Source organism: Motacilla alba, chromosome 4 (assembly GCF_015832195.1).
Source record: "Motacilla alba alba isolate MOTALB_02 chromosome 4, Motacilla_alba_V1.0_pri, whole genome shotgun sequence".
Lineage (NCBI taxonomy): Eukaryota > Metazoa > Chordata > Aves > Passeriformes > Motacillidae > Motacilla > Motacilla alba.
In genome coordinates, this window is record NC_052019.1 from 7875804 (window position 1) to 7890335 (window position 14532).

At 46.4% G+C, this 14532-nt stretch overlaps 1 protein-coding gene across 7 annotated transcripts in view; it reads left to right on the forward strand.

The window, feature by feature from the left end:
- The window catches only part of FGFR3 (fibroblast growth factor receptor 3), a 55634-nt gene that overhangs the window by 35918 nt on the left and 5184 nt on the right, over positions 1 to 14532 (forward strand). For 2 of the 7 annotated variants that reach the window (XM_038135183.1, XM_038135184.1), the window contains 10 exons: positions 853 to 976; positions 1409 to 1599; positions 4866 to 5016; positions 8864 to 9057; positions 9895 to 10040; positions 10132 to 10253; positions 11450 to 11560; positions 11713 to 11903; positions 12594 to 12716; positions 14322 to 14392. In XM_038135183.1, the coding sequence (XP_037991111.1) occupies positions 853 to 976; positions 1409 to 1599; positions 4866 to 5016; positions 8864 to 9057; positions 9895 to 10040; positions 10132 to 10253; positions 11450 to 11560; positions 11713 to 11903; positions 12594 to 12716; positions 14322 to 14392 (1424 nt within the window). Of the gene's footprint in view, positions 1 to 852; positions 977 to 1408; positions 1600 to 4865; positions 5017 to 6123; positions 6269 to 8863; positions 9058 to 9891; positions 10041 to 10131; positions 10254 to 11449; positions 11561 to 11712; positions 11904 to 12593; positions 12717 to 14321; positions 14393 to 14532 lie in introns of all 7 variants that reach the window. The other 5 variants (XM_038135185.1, XM_038135187.1, XM_038135186.1 and 2 more) reach the window with 5 other exon arrangements.

Genomic DNA, 14532 nt, shown 5'->3' on the forward strand with positions numbered 1-14532 from the left:
AGGTCAGGGTGGAGGCATGGGTTGTGCTTTCCCTTCTGCTACTGAACCACCATCAGCTCTGGACATGAGCCACATCCAGAAAACCAACTAGTATGAAACTCAGTGCCAAAATAGAGGGGCTGGCCAAGCATCCTAGGGACCAGATTTGAGGCTGGACATGTTTGCTCCTGTTTTTCAGCGGGTATTTAGGGAATTTAGCAGGAATTTAACTCAGTTGGATAAACCTGTTCTATTCAGACAAATGCCATAAGCTGTTTCCTCCACAGCGCACACACTTTAAAATATAGATCAGAATATTAAAATACATAAAATATGGATCTTACATGATGCCTGCTGAAGTCATTATTCTAGTGGGAGATGCTACATTGAGTTGTCAGCTGGCTTTGTTATTGTGATTATTCTGGAAACATAGAAGTCCCCATTGAAATCTCAGTGTGTTCCATTGTGTTGCATCATTTTTGCATTGGTCTTAATGCCTTTTCTCAATAAGGCTTTACAGAATTCACAGAATGACTAGGTTGGAAGAGATCTTAAAAAGATCATCAAGTCCAACCTATGCCCTAACACCTCAACGAAACCATGGCACTGAGTGCCATATCCAGTCTTTTCTTAAACACATCCAGGGATGGTGACTCCACCACCTCCCCGGGCAGACCATTCCAGAACTTTATCACTCCTTCTGTGAAAACCCTTTTACTTTTCCTTTACTTACCCTTGTAAACGGGTCCTTGTGATGTTCAGGCTTTCTCTGGGGTCCAAGTGTGTGGAAGCTCAGTGGTGGTTCATTGGTTTGAAAGGTCTGGTGATGGTGGTGCTTGACCACGAGCTTGATGTTTTGCTTTCTTCTTGTAGCTGCGACACCAGCAGTGGAGCCTGGTGATGGAGAGCGTTGTGCCGTCAGACCGAGGGAATTACACCTGCGTCGTGGAGAACAAGTATGGCAACATTAGGCACACCTACCAGCTCGATGTGCTAGGTGAGATCCCACTGCTTCCCCTCAACAGCCGATCCCTGGTGGTGTGGAATAGCTGCCTGATAAGACATGGGAAGCAGGAGCTTGGATTCTTTCCCAAAGTGTTGGATCATGTGTCTTCTAAAACCAACAACAAGCTTCTTTTTGGCCAACAATTTGGGCTCACATCTGTGATCAGTAAATCACTTAGTGGGTCTGCAGAGGGCCTAGAGAAGGAATGGGAGGGCTGAAATACCCGCTCCCTTCCCAGGTGATCCTTCCCTGTCTGGCTTGAGAAGCCCTGGGCAGTGCAGTGATCAGGACACCCATGGGGGACAAACCTAATTTGTACCCTTTGCCCTGATAAGCCAGAAGATTAATGTTTCAGAGGAGAATACTTGCTGGGGGAAAAATAAGACAAGTAAATTAGGATTTCTCCTCTTTTCTGTTTTTTAGAAAGGTCACCCCACCGACCAATCCTGCAAGCAGGACTCCCTGCCAACCAGACTGTGGTGGTAGGGAGCAATGTGGAATTTCACTGCAAGGTCTACAGCGATGCCCAGCCTCACATCCAGTGGCTGAAACACGTGGAAGTCAATGGCAGCAAATATGGGCCCGATGGCACCCCGTATGTCACAGTGCTGAAGGTTGGTACATGCTCCTCCTTCTCACCCTCAGGGCAGTCCTTCTGTAAGCCTGCCCAGTGGATTGCTCTTCCTTTTGGAGGGGATACAGCAAAAATGTCCTGAAATCAATATTCCAAACTCCTCTGTTTGCCAGAGATAACACTACTACTGTGGTGGCACAGATAAGCAAAGTTGTAAGAGTTAAGGCAGTTGTGAGAAATGCAGCTTAATGAAAGAGCTGTCAGATTGCATTTGACCTAAAACTGTAAAAATACCCTTTTTTTTACAGCTTCAACAAAGGTATTTTCAGGGTTTATTAAAATAAAAGTCTCCCAACTAAAACACATTCTTCCTTTTCCAAGTAAGCACATTGCAGCGTGCACATACCAAATAATGCTGAACTACCAGTACCTGAGAGCCAGCATAATCTTGTTCCAGCCACTAAATTTGTGGACATTGATGTTATCAATGCTCAGAAAAGCCTTTTTTTTTTTTTTTTTTTTTATTGAGCAAAAAGTACATGGTAAGACTTAACTTTGCTAAAATGCTTTCTTGAAAGGCAACATCCAGATTACAGCCATAATAAAGCCAGGGGATTTGGCTCCCCTCAACCAAGGTAAATATAATAGTAGAGAATAGGGAGTGAGGAGCACATTGGACTTCTAAAATAATTTAAAAAAATAGTTTAAGGCATCATGTGATGGTGTTTATTAAAATATATAGGGCCAAATAGAGTTTTTCTGGCTCTGCAGTTAGTGCTGAAAGCAGATTTTGTCTCTGCAGCTTCAAGCTGAGGCTGTCCTGTGTGTGGACATTCCCTGTGCACATCCTGCTGCACACACCCTTCTTCTCTTTGTATGAAGTTAAAAAAAACAACCACCCCTTATCAGACAGTATCTACAAAACTGTAACACAGCCAGATACATTATAATAAAAGCCAGAGACCCTGGAAATAATTACACAGATTGAAATAACAGATTGGTTGGAAGAAATGGTTGGAGACAGTTCTTCAGGACTGGCAACATGTGCTTCTCGCGAGTTTAGAAAACTTTTTATTTCTCGCCACCTCTCCAAATGTGTTTGAATTATGCATATTTGAATTTCCCCCTGGTTTCACAGCCCAGCACCGAGCTCTGAATAGCTGGTTGTGTCACATGCCATCTCATATAGTCTCTGAGCTCCGTGTGTGGTCCCCGTGGGATAAAGTGCTACCTTTTGGAAGTTTGCAAAGCGGCTGTGAACAGTGCCTTGTGTCACAAGCACAAGCCCCCATTTTGCCGTGGCAAAGAACATATAAATAGTCCTTATAAATAGTGTTTTAAAATTAAGTTGGAGCGGCACCGGGGTGGGTAGGTAATTAGAATTGCCAAATACCTTCTCTTCTGTGGACGGCAAAGGCTCCGCATTCCTCGAAGGGGAGCACAGGCAGGCGTTTGAAAGCACAAGTTTTGTTTGGTTTTATGTTTTTTTGCTGAATAGGAGCAGCACACGTCTATTTACTACTTCTGGTTAATCAGGAATGCTTTGAATTGTATTAATGCCGGCATCAGCGCTGGGGCACGGAGCATTTCCATTTTGGGATGCATCTTTTGTGCGCCAGTACTGGGCCTCCACAGAGCTGTGTCAGGCCCAGCTTTGCAGGGATTTTTTTTCTTTTCCTTTTTAAATGTGGTGTGCTTGTTTTTTATATGTAAAGACCTGATAAAATGATCTTGCTGTCGTCTCAGGGCCGGTGCATTGGCGTTATGGACTTGTTTCCCTCATGCCGTGCAGTGCTGCTGCCTTGCCCCAGCATCCTGGCAGGAGCAGGGTGCTGTTAACAGCCCCCCTGCCCATGAAACTGCTCTCTCTGTGCTGCCTGCAGGGAGATAAGGCTTTTTTGTCAGCCTGCCTTTCCCTGCTGCTCTCAGGAGATTTTGTGGAGCATAGGAGCTGCTATGGGGCAGTTAAGGTATGGGGAATATCCCAGTCTCCATTGCAGCAAGGAAGACAGAGAGGTGCCCAGCATGTGAAATTTCCCCCCACTGCATCTAAAGGGGATGGTGAGGGGGTGTCAAACCCCACCCAAGTCCAGATGGATAAGTTGAATGCTGTACTTTCAAACCATTTTTTAAGCAGCCTAACAAAACCAAGCCATCACCTGCATCGGTTCTTGAAAGCCTGAGCTAATTTGTGATCAAAGAAAACCCCTTTTTCTTTGCAGAAGAGCACTAAATGCATTCCAGTTACAGAGGGGGGCTGGCAACACTGTGCCCAAGCTTTGTCAAAAGCTAAATAGTACATTCTGCATTGAAACATGCCTGGTTTAATTATAAACAAGGCAGCAACAGCAGGCAGGCACGTTTCCCCACTAGTCAGGGCAGACAGACTTGCACGTAAGCCTTGGAGATGAGCTCAGGTCAAAACTGGTGGTGTTTGTCATCAGACATGGGCAGTGGGGCTCCTCTCTGGTGCCTCCTTTGGGTTCAGTTCCTAATAACCTATCAGAGCTGGCTGCCCCGATGATTTTACAGAGCTGCAAATTATATTGGCAGGATCAGGCTTGGAAATGAAAGGCATCAAGACTGGGCTGGAGAGTTTAAGACCAAAACAGAGAAGACATTTGCTTTATTTTCATTTGCAGAACTGAAGCTTTGAGGCCACTTAAAACAGTTACGTATTTTCAGCCAAAATAAAAACAACTGTTTAGTGTTGAGGGAAAAAGCTGATGTGCTGTTGTGGCAGCATAGAAGAAGAGAAATAAACCCATTGCTTAAAAGTCTGAAGTTTGTTTGATTTATATACACCACTTTATTTAGTAAAGAAGAGGCTCCTATAAGCAGTGGAAAAAATTACAGCTAATTTCTGAAAGGCAAAGTCAGCAGCGAGCTTCAGACCGCCACTGCTTATATTTTGTTTCCAAATTCTATTTTGGAATCTGATAATTGAAACAGTATTTTCTGAGCCGGGTTGCAAACACAAATCTCTGCTTAAGCCCTTTCTCTGGTGCTCCTGTCTGCGGAGTTATTAAGAAACCGTAGAGCCTTTGACTGCTGTCAGATGGAGAAGGGGCAAACTGGTCTGTTTTTAAAAAGAAATCGCATGTGTGAAGGGAAGGGAGCTCACCTGCACGTGGTTTGGGGGTAAAAGGCAGCTTCTTTTCACCAGCCAGGTGCTGGGATAGGTGTCTCAGCGCAGGGTGAGCCGGGGATGTCGCCACAGCCGTGCACAGTCAATCCTAGCTGATGTAGGTGCGATGGAGCTATTGTTTGGTTTACTGAAGTTCAGGTTTCTGTCTATTCCTGCAGTCTTGGATCAGTAAAAACGCTGAAGCCGATGCTAACCTAAATCTGTTCAATGTGACAGAACAAGATGAAGGAGAATATCTGTGTAGAGCCAACAATTTCGTAGGCATAGCCGAAAAGCCATTTTGGCTCCACATTCGCAAACCAAAACCAGGTAAACCACAGACTCTGTCCCAAGGCCCTGGCAACTGCAAGAATGAGCTATAACATTTTTAAGAATCTAGTGATTAAAATTACTATTCATTTTGTATTATACCCTGTCAACTGATGCTGAATGGCTTTATCTTATTTTCTTGCTAATTTTTTTTTTTTACAAGACTGTAACGCCTATACAGCAATTGCCATGGAAAAATTCCCACAATAAAATGACTGTCAATTGTTGCTATCAACTTTTCATACTTTTATTCCTTCCCTTTCCTTTCTTTACAATTGAGTGCTGATAACAGAATTGCATGTTAATGACCTGTGACATTCCAAGCTCTGGAAAACCAAACTGTTCTGAATTTTTACCTACAAAGCTGAGTTAATCAGTTTTGTCCCTTGGAGAAGTAATGGAGAAATAAATGTCAACATTGGCTCGTGCAAGCAAACATGTTCACTAGAGAGGAGAACCAATCTCATGGGCTCTGGGGTTTGACTCCAGCCTAGAGGGTTTGGCTGCTGTATTATTTGGTGCCACTGCAGGAAAGTTCCTTACAGGCACTCTCTGGTTATCAGCCAGATTTCTACTGCAGTGTTGAGGTGTGTGTAATCAATATATGGCTTTGAGATGCCCACTGAAGAAATTCTAAAAAATTCTAGGATTCTATATTTTCAATGAACTCATGAACCACAGTGTTTGTATATTCCTCTGATCAGCACTTGAATCTTTCCCCACTACATCTCCCCTCTTTTCCCCTTTCTTTCTGTCTGTCCTCATTTCCCATCTCTTTCCCCACCCCTGTACTCACCTCACTAACCCAAAGTCAGTCATATTGTGGGGGCAATTTTTCATTTGGATGCTTTTGCTTGCATGCTTCTTTAGTGGGACAGAGTAAAAACCTGGTGAAGGGAACTTTTTTTTTTCTTTTTTTTTTGCTTTTGACTACAGGTTGCAGAGGGGAATGAATAAATAAATGTGGAAGATGGGCCATTGGAAAAAAAAAAAAAACCACCTTAATCTGCTTTTGAAATTTGCCTGTGGTGTCCTCACACTTGCTGGGAATGTGGCTTATTCTCTGTTTTCCCTCTTTCTATATGTGTGTGTTTTTTTTCCCCGTAGACGGCAGGTGTTAACACAACGGATAAGGAGCTAGAGATTCTGTACTTGCGAAATGTTACTTTTGAGGATGCTGGGGAATATACTTGTCTCGCAGGGAATTCTATTGGGTTCTCACATCATTCTGCTTGGCTGACGGTGCTACCAGGTATTTCCTTCTGTGCTGGCCTCTCCTTCCCTCTCCAGGATGCCTCGATGTTTTGCTTTGGAAATGCCAAGTTCCCGGAGGCCGCCCCTTGCTTGGAGCAGGGCTGTTTTCCAGGGAGGTTTCTTCTCTGGGATTTGCTGCAGACCCCTGTTGCATACTTGCAGCTGACTCTTTTTGCATTGCATCTCAAAATTTAAATGATTGCAGTAATGATACAGTAAAATGCACAGAATCTTTTTTTTTTTTGGTCTAATAACAGGGAGGTATTCACAGCCTCTTTGTTAGGGCTGTTAAGTGCCAAAATAAGGAGCTTTGTCTTCTTACATTGACAGTGGGAGAAGAAAACCTCCCCATCAGATGATCCAGGGCACCTAAATTGGACATGAACTGTGGATCATCTTAGGAAGGATCCTTTCTGTCTGACCTCATATCTTAACCTAAAATTAGATGCATAAGTGTCTGGTGTGAGTACACCCTTCCCTGCCTGTAGCATTATTTCCACTTCACGGATGAGCAGGCCAGGATAGCGATCTCAAACAGAAGGTCAAGGAGAGTCATCTGTAGGCAGAGCACAGGAGTCCTGGCTCCCAGGGGCATTGCATGCTGCCTGCTCCAGCTGGGGTCGATGAAAGCTGCAGTGGGCTTGAAACCCGAGGCCAGAGTGACCTCAATTTTGTGGTCCTTTCATGTGCAAAGCTTTTATTGACAATGAAGCCAGCACTGAATGTGCAACAGAGAGATCTGTTCTGCAAAAGGGGGAATGAGGCTGTGCTGCCCCTTCACCTGCTGAATCTGCCTCTGGCTGCAGGGCAGGCTCGAGCATGGTCCAGGGGAGTACCAGCAATATTCTTACTGAATCTCATACGTGCTGTGCCTTGCAGACAGCGCAGAAGCAAACCTTGAGTATGTTCAATACCCCCCTACTGAAAAGGCACCCAAAATCCTAAAGAGCCCACTTTGATTCACCCAGTCATAGACCACATTTGGGTCCATCTCACAACACATCCATCTCAGGATGTGTTTAGGAACTGGAAACTTTGGCATTTCCAATCTTGACTTTATCTCTGCGGGTGATTTGGATGTAATCACTTTTACTGGGGCTTAAGAAGGTCTCCTCCATGCCCAACCCTGCTGCCAGTGGGATCTGCTGATCTTTCCTGTTTATTCGCCAGCTCTGTAATAGCTGATCTGATCCTGTTTCTGTTCCTGAAATCCACTGGATGAGAAAACATTTCCTTTGGTTAGAAGACTAATGTCTCTGTTATTTTCAGAATATCATGATATTGTCTCATCTGACTCACACTCTGCTTTTACAGTTTATGATTTCAGACCTCTTATTTAAGCAAAAAATAAGCAGGAGAAAACTGACCAAAAATCAAAAAGTAGAACTTTATTTTGAAGTCAGATGCAGTGAAGGACAGCTATCTGTGCAGCAGCAGGCCCCCACAGAGAGGGGTGCAGGATACAGCCCACCTGGGCAACTTCAGCTTGCAATGCCCTGTCCATGCTGCAGGAGCAGAGACAGGGAGCAGAGGGCAAGGCAGCTGCAGTACCAACCACAGTGCCTGATCCCAGGAGATCTGGTACTCCTGTTTTGTGGGAGGAGATGGCCATTGGCAGGATCAGGCCCTTCACAGCTGGCACACAGCCTGGAGCAGCCCCCAGTGTCACCAACAGCCATTTCTCCTTGTCCTCCTGGGCTCTGCCACCAAATACTTGAAATAGCCTGCTGCTGCCAGGGAAAGGCTCCTGCTGCTTGCTGAAGGGACTGCTCAGCAATGGGCATGACCCATTACTGAGCTAACCACACCAGCATGACTTCATCATAAAGCTTCCCACTGCTGACTGCCCCTCTGATGCCAGCACACCTTTGGGGGACAGAAAATCAGTCCCACCATGGCTCCTTCCTCTGGTCAACATGCCTGTCCTGAAAGGAACAAGAGGGAAAACACAGCTGACCTTTGCTGGTCTCTAAGAAGTCTTGCAAGCAGGTGGCCACTGCTGATGGGCTCATGCCATTACCCTCCTGGCTATCCCACCTCTCTGGGACAGACCTTCCCGCCCCTTCCCAGCAGAACTAAGTTTTCATTAAATAACTAAGCAGATTTTTCTCTTGAGACTTTCTCCCTGTATGATGCCTTACTGCTGGGTGCTGTTCAAGCCCCTTGGTCCCTCAGGGCAGGCACTGGTCTGGTGGAAATGTTTGTTGGAGAATCTGAATCAGCAAAGTGCAGCAAACCCACTCCTGCACATCCAAGGCATCCAGCCACCTTGTGTGGATTTGTGGAGAGAGCAAGATCTTGCTCAGAGGGACAGCACAGACGTGTGAAGATGCCTTCAGCCTAGAGCAGTGGTTTTCAGTCTGTGGGCTGGGGACTCTAAAAACTCAAAATTACCCCAAAAAGGGCAAACCAAACTAATGTTTAAGCTACAGCTGCAGGTGGAAAACCACTGGCCTGGGAGAGTCCCCTCACTGAAGTCACTGACATTGATATAGCTGAACAAATCCTGCCCAAATTCCCGTGCTTTATGTGTGTAGTTGTGTGTGGGCAGCTGCCCAGCCTGTCCTGACTGCCATCTCTTGTCACCCTGCAGCCGAGGAGCTCATGGAGATGGATGATTCGGGCTCAGTGTACACTGGCATTCTCAGTTATGGCACTGGCTTTTTCCTCCTTCTCCTGGTGCTGGTCTTGGTGATTGTCTGGAGGATGAAAATGCCAAACAAAAAAGCCATGAACACCCCCACTGTTCAGAAAGTCTCCAAATTCCCACTCAAGAGACAGGTAACAGAAAGTAGATACAAGATTCCTATTCCCCTCTATGGTATCCCTCTTTTTTTTTTTTTTTCCCCTCTTCCATCTCTTTGAAATTATCTCTCTAGGTGAGAAGCTCCACCAGAAAAACATTGCCCAAGAGGGACATAATTTGGCAGCAGCCTAGAAGTGTAACCTCCTTTTATTTATTTCTGTGCCCGTGGAGCTTTGGCAGAGGCTGTTGGCCTTGCCCAAGAGGTTTTGGCAGTGCAGCTGTGAATGCCACAGAAAGCACATCTGTCAGGGGAAGTCCAGTCCAGGCTCCCTGGAGGAGTGGGGACTTGGGGAGAAAGAGCACTGGTTGTGCTCATTCCTGCTTTCACAGATGTCACTGGTGAGCCCAAAGCTGTTCCTGTGATGGTGGCAAAGGTCCTCTGTGAAGTTAGAGACGTTCTGCTGCATGAAATAGCAGAGGGGCAGGACCAAAAGATACCATGTGAAACCCCACAGGGAGGGGTACAGATTTCAACCTTTGGCTGCCAGCTCATGGTGGGCATTGACAGTGCCAGGATGGGAGAAGTCACTTCATAGCCTGTATGGGCTGTGGGGACGCAACAGAACAACTGGATGGATTATACCTCCTGATGCTGGAGGGCGCTGGCTGACCTGTCCCTCCTTTCCATCTGCTAAACACTTGACCTCAAGTGCCTAAATGAGTGGATTTCAGCAAGGTTGGGGGCATTTCCAAGTTAGAAATTCCCAGAAATCTGCCCATGGGCCCAGAGAGCTCAAACCTCCTCAGTGATCATCTCGGGCATGGCCTGCCCTGGAGATACAGTTGGCAATAACACTTCATTTGCTCTACCCAAGCAGGTGTCGCTGGAGTCCAACTCTTCCATGAATTCCAACACGCCCCTGGTCCGGATCACGCGCCTCTCCTCCAGCGATGGGCCGATGCTGGCCAATGTTTCCGAGCTGGAACTACCTCCAGATCCAAAGTGGGAATTGACGCGGTCTCGGTCAGTCAGAGCCACGGGTTGGGATCTCCGTGCCTGCTGGGAGTGTTCCCACACCAGGACCCCCTAACACACCTGTTTGTTCTCCCTCCAGCCTGACCTTGGGGAAGCCGCTTGGCGAGGGGTGTTTTGGCCAAGTGGTGATGGCAGAAGCAATTGGGATTGATAAGGACAAGCCAAACAAGGCCATCACAGTTGCTGTCAAGATGCTAAAAGGTATGGGGAGTCCACAGAGGACAGAACAGCATATTGTGCTGGGATTTCCTCTCTTTGCTTCTCTTTTAAGCCTTTTACACAAATTAGATACAACAGAAGAAAGCAGGAACAGCCTCTCCTCCCCTTTACCCACATAGCCTGGGGCTGAGGGCTGTCCCTGGAGAGCAGGCAAAAGTGCAAATCCCATCAGGAAGAGGGGCTGGGAATTAACCCAGTTCCCTGCCAAGGGGTAATAGCATCCCTGACAAGAAGGGGAATCCCCCTCACTTCTAGCCAGCTCCATGAATCAGCCCACTCCTTACTCCTCCCCTAACCAGTGCTGCCTGTTCTACCAAAAGCTCGTGCAGCAACCTCAGATGGAGTTTGCGGAATTTCAGCTGACAGACTCCTTCTTGAGGAACTTTTTTCATTGAAGAAACTTGGTCCCAGACATCTGAGAAGTTAAAGGGAGAACAGAAATGGGGAATTCAGTGGGCTCCTCTGGATAAGTCTCCATTTCCCATCCTGCCCCCAGACACAGTAACCACACACAGCTGAGGAGTTCACCTGGAGCAAGGAGGGCAGTGAGCAGCCTGGGCTTGAGATTACATGGGGGGACTTTGGGAGTAATATTTCTTACCAGAAACAGGTTGAGTTAATTTACATTTCCTTCAGTTTTTTCTGAAGCTGGTTTTGGAAGTAGGAGCATTTCCTTATTTCCAAACCAGAATATTCCTTTGGGGAGGCTTTGCCAATTTTTCTACTTTTGTAGATAGATTTTCCTATTTTTGTAGAGAATTTGCAACTTTTCGTCCAAAAAATACATTCCCTCCCAACCCTGACTTTCTACCATCATTAACTGCTGTCCCCTAGAGATGAGGGACAGAAACTATCAGAAAAGCAGGTACCAGTTACTAAAATGTGATTTTTTTTCCTTTAATACTTGTGAGTATGAAACAGAAGATCAAAGGCATTATTGATTTCCATATGAACATTTACCTCCACTTATTTGTTCTTTTGTCTTTTGTTGCCATGGTAGTAGGTTTTGTTTTTATTTTTATCCTTCTTCCTAAAGTAGAATAAAGCCAAATACTACCATATTTTGAGTATTGTTTCCCCATCAAAGCCCCACATGGCTGCACAGCAGTCCTAACTATATCCCTAAACACTTATTTTCTTCCTGACATTTTTTTGCATTCCTCCTCTACTTTCTCCAGATGATGCCACAGACAAAGACCTTTCTGACCTGGTCTCTGAGATGGAAATGATGAAAATGATTGGGAAGCACAAAAACATTATTAACCTTCTTGGTGCCTGCACACAGGACGGTACGTAGCAGAGCAGCCCGGGACTAACAGGGTCGTGGGAGGCTCAGATTTGGCCATCCCTTCTCTGTAATTAGTGGCTGCCCAAACTGGCCCAGATGAGATTTGGGTGGTCAGCTCTTCTCTGCTGGATGCTGATGTGCTCCTCCTTGCAGGACCACTCTATGTGTTGGTGGAATACGCGTCAAAGGGGAACTTGCGGGAATACCTCAGGGCACGCCGCCCACCTGGCATGGACTATTCCTTTGACACCTGCAAGCTGCCCGAGGAGCAGCTGACGTTCAAGGACCTGGTTTCCTGTGCCTACCAGGTGGCACGGGGCATGGAGTACTTGGCATCTCAGAAGGTGAGTTGAGAAACCTCATTTGGTAGAAGCCTTGGTCAAAGCCACATGTTCAAAGGCAGGGAAGGCTCTGTGTGTGGGACAACCCCAGGCAAAACATTGCAGGCTTTTTCCTTTAGAGGCCAAATTTTGCTGGATGAAGTATCTTGGGGTTTTGAAGGTAGAGGCTCCGTCCATATGCAAAGTCCCCATATGCAGGCTGCATTCCTGAACCATGCAGCTGTCACCTGCAGGACCATTGGCACCCACAAAATGGCTATAAAAGCACCAGCGACCCAGACCATTCTGTGAGTCTGTGTATTCTGGATGTATTTGGGATACCTTAATTTGAAGATCTTTTTCCCATCAAACATTACCCTGCACTCCTCTTCCTGGGGGAAGCAGCACAGAAAAGCAGCTGCACATCCCAGGGGAGAAGAGATGGCTTTCTCATCCGTACACCCCATCCAGAGAGAAAAGACGCGTGCGTGGCCATGCCGGCTCCGAGGCCACCAATTAGGTGTTGCTAAGAGGTGGTTCCCACTGAGCAGGCACGGTGGGGTGGTGACACACAGAGCCAGGGGCTGAGCAGTGCCCACAGCTTTATGAGCCTGGGAGTCAATGAAACGGCAGCTCATAAACCGCACGGTGCTGTTGGTTCCAGGCGCGAGCAGCTAACGAGCCCTTATTTATTGGCTTGCTCACCTTTCACAGTGCATTCATCGCGACTTGGCAGCCAGGAACGTGTTAGTCACTGAAGATAATGTGATGAAAATAGCTGATTTTGGCCTCGCTAGAGACGTTCACAACATTGACTATTACAAGAAAACCACCAATGTAAGTACAGAGCTGCCAAGCACACGCAGTTCTCCTTCTGGCAGGGAGCTCGGTCATCCCTGCAGCAAGAGGCCCTTGTCCCACATCTCCCTTTCTAGAGGGGCTTTGGAGGAAGAAATCTGACAGGGACTTCACCTGGTGAGGGACTGTAGGTAGGCTGGTCCCAGGAGTCAATCCACCCTCTGTTTTTTTCCCTGACAGATCCTGGTCCTGCTGGCAGCTGGTTGTGAGGTCTCAGCTCTGGCCAGGATGCTTTAGACTAAGAGAAACTCAGGTTTCTCCCAAACAGGAATGGAGCCCTTTCCAGTCTGCTCCACTACTGTTCATAGAGGTCCCAAGGAGCTAACTTCTGTCTCACCAGAGCCCTTGACAGAGGAATGTAACTTCTTGTATACCTGGATCTACCTGTCTTTCATGTATTTCTCTCTCTTTTACAACTGAGCTTCTTGACTCCACTGCCAAGAGTGAGAAGATGGTCCCAGACAGGGGCCGAGGCCTGGAGTTGTTTATCTTTTCTGTAGAGATGAATTACAAATGAAGGACTGAGAGAATAAGCCCTGTGTCTTGGTTCAGAGCCTGCAGCAGATGTTGAGCCCTGAGGGAAAACCCTAACTAGGACAGAGTGAGGAGATGGCAGTGGAAGATTGAGGGCAGTGCAGAAACCTGCAGGTCCTGGGACTGCAAGGGGTTTAAATGTCCAAGCAATCCTTTGAAGTCCACCATGTCCATCCTGATCCACTTCAGTGGCATATCAGAAATCTTCCTTAATTGCCAGGATTTCTTAATCATAAATTAATAATAATTATCGGGAATTTTAATCACAGATCAGATGGATTTTCCCCTGTTCAAGCTGTGTGGAACAACTGAGAGCATAATCCCATTTGTATATCCTGCCTGTGTCTCATCTCTAGTTGTCTCCCACAGTGAGACAGTGGGTGAGAAGAGGACAAAGTTCCCCCATAACCAAATTATGCTTCAAACACAAAACTGTACTTTCTGTCTCCCTCCAGGGGCCAAACAAAAAGCCCCAGAGAATTATGATTAATCTAGCCTTTCTCATCTTGTATTTCTCACGTGACAGTCTGTGTTTATGACCATGATGTAGGATGGGATCAGACCTCCTCCTTTAGCCTCCAGCAGGATCAGGATTTGTTTCTTAGAGGACCTGGCCCTTGCCATCACTCTTTTGAAGTTTCCCTTCAGGTTGAGCCTAAAACTGAGTTTGGACTTGGAGTCAACTGTACTTCCCAGACAAAGAGATGGAAAGTGTTGTTCCATGCTCTGCCACAGAGTTCACTGCATCTGTGAGCCTTGGATGCTGTTCCCATGCAAAGATTTAGATGCACTGATATGTTAAACCTGCCTTGGCAGTAAAATCCAGTGCTCTACAGAGAGCATTTACTGCAGAGATTGTCAGTGAAGATCCAGGGATCAAATGCTCTAATGTGTTTATATGGCCACTGCTGCTCTGCCCAGTGACCGGGAAGGCAGATGTGGTTGTTAATGAAAATGTTTCCAACTGGATTAGAAAAGAAGATTCAGATGGTGCCGTTGTGGCTGGGGGAATATGCTGATGGGATGTTCCCATTGTCTTCCTAATTACAGGGTCGGCTGCCTGTGAAATGGATGGCTCCAGAAGCCTTGTTTGACCGGGTCTATACTCACCAGAGCGATGTGTAAGCAAACCCACACTTAAAAAAAAAAAAAATACAACAGGGAAATCAACACCTATAGTATCTTACAGACAAAAGTACTGCTAAGCATGACCAGGGCTCGTTCCCTTCTGGAGTGCCTGGGGATGCAAAAGTACAGGAAT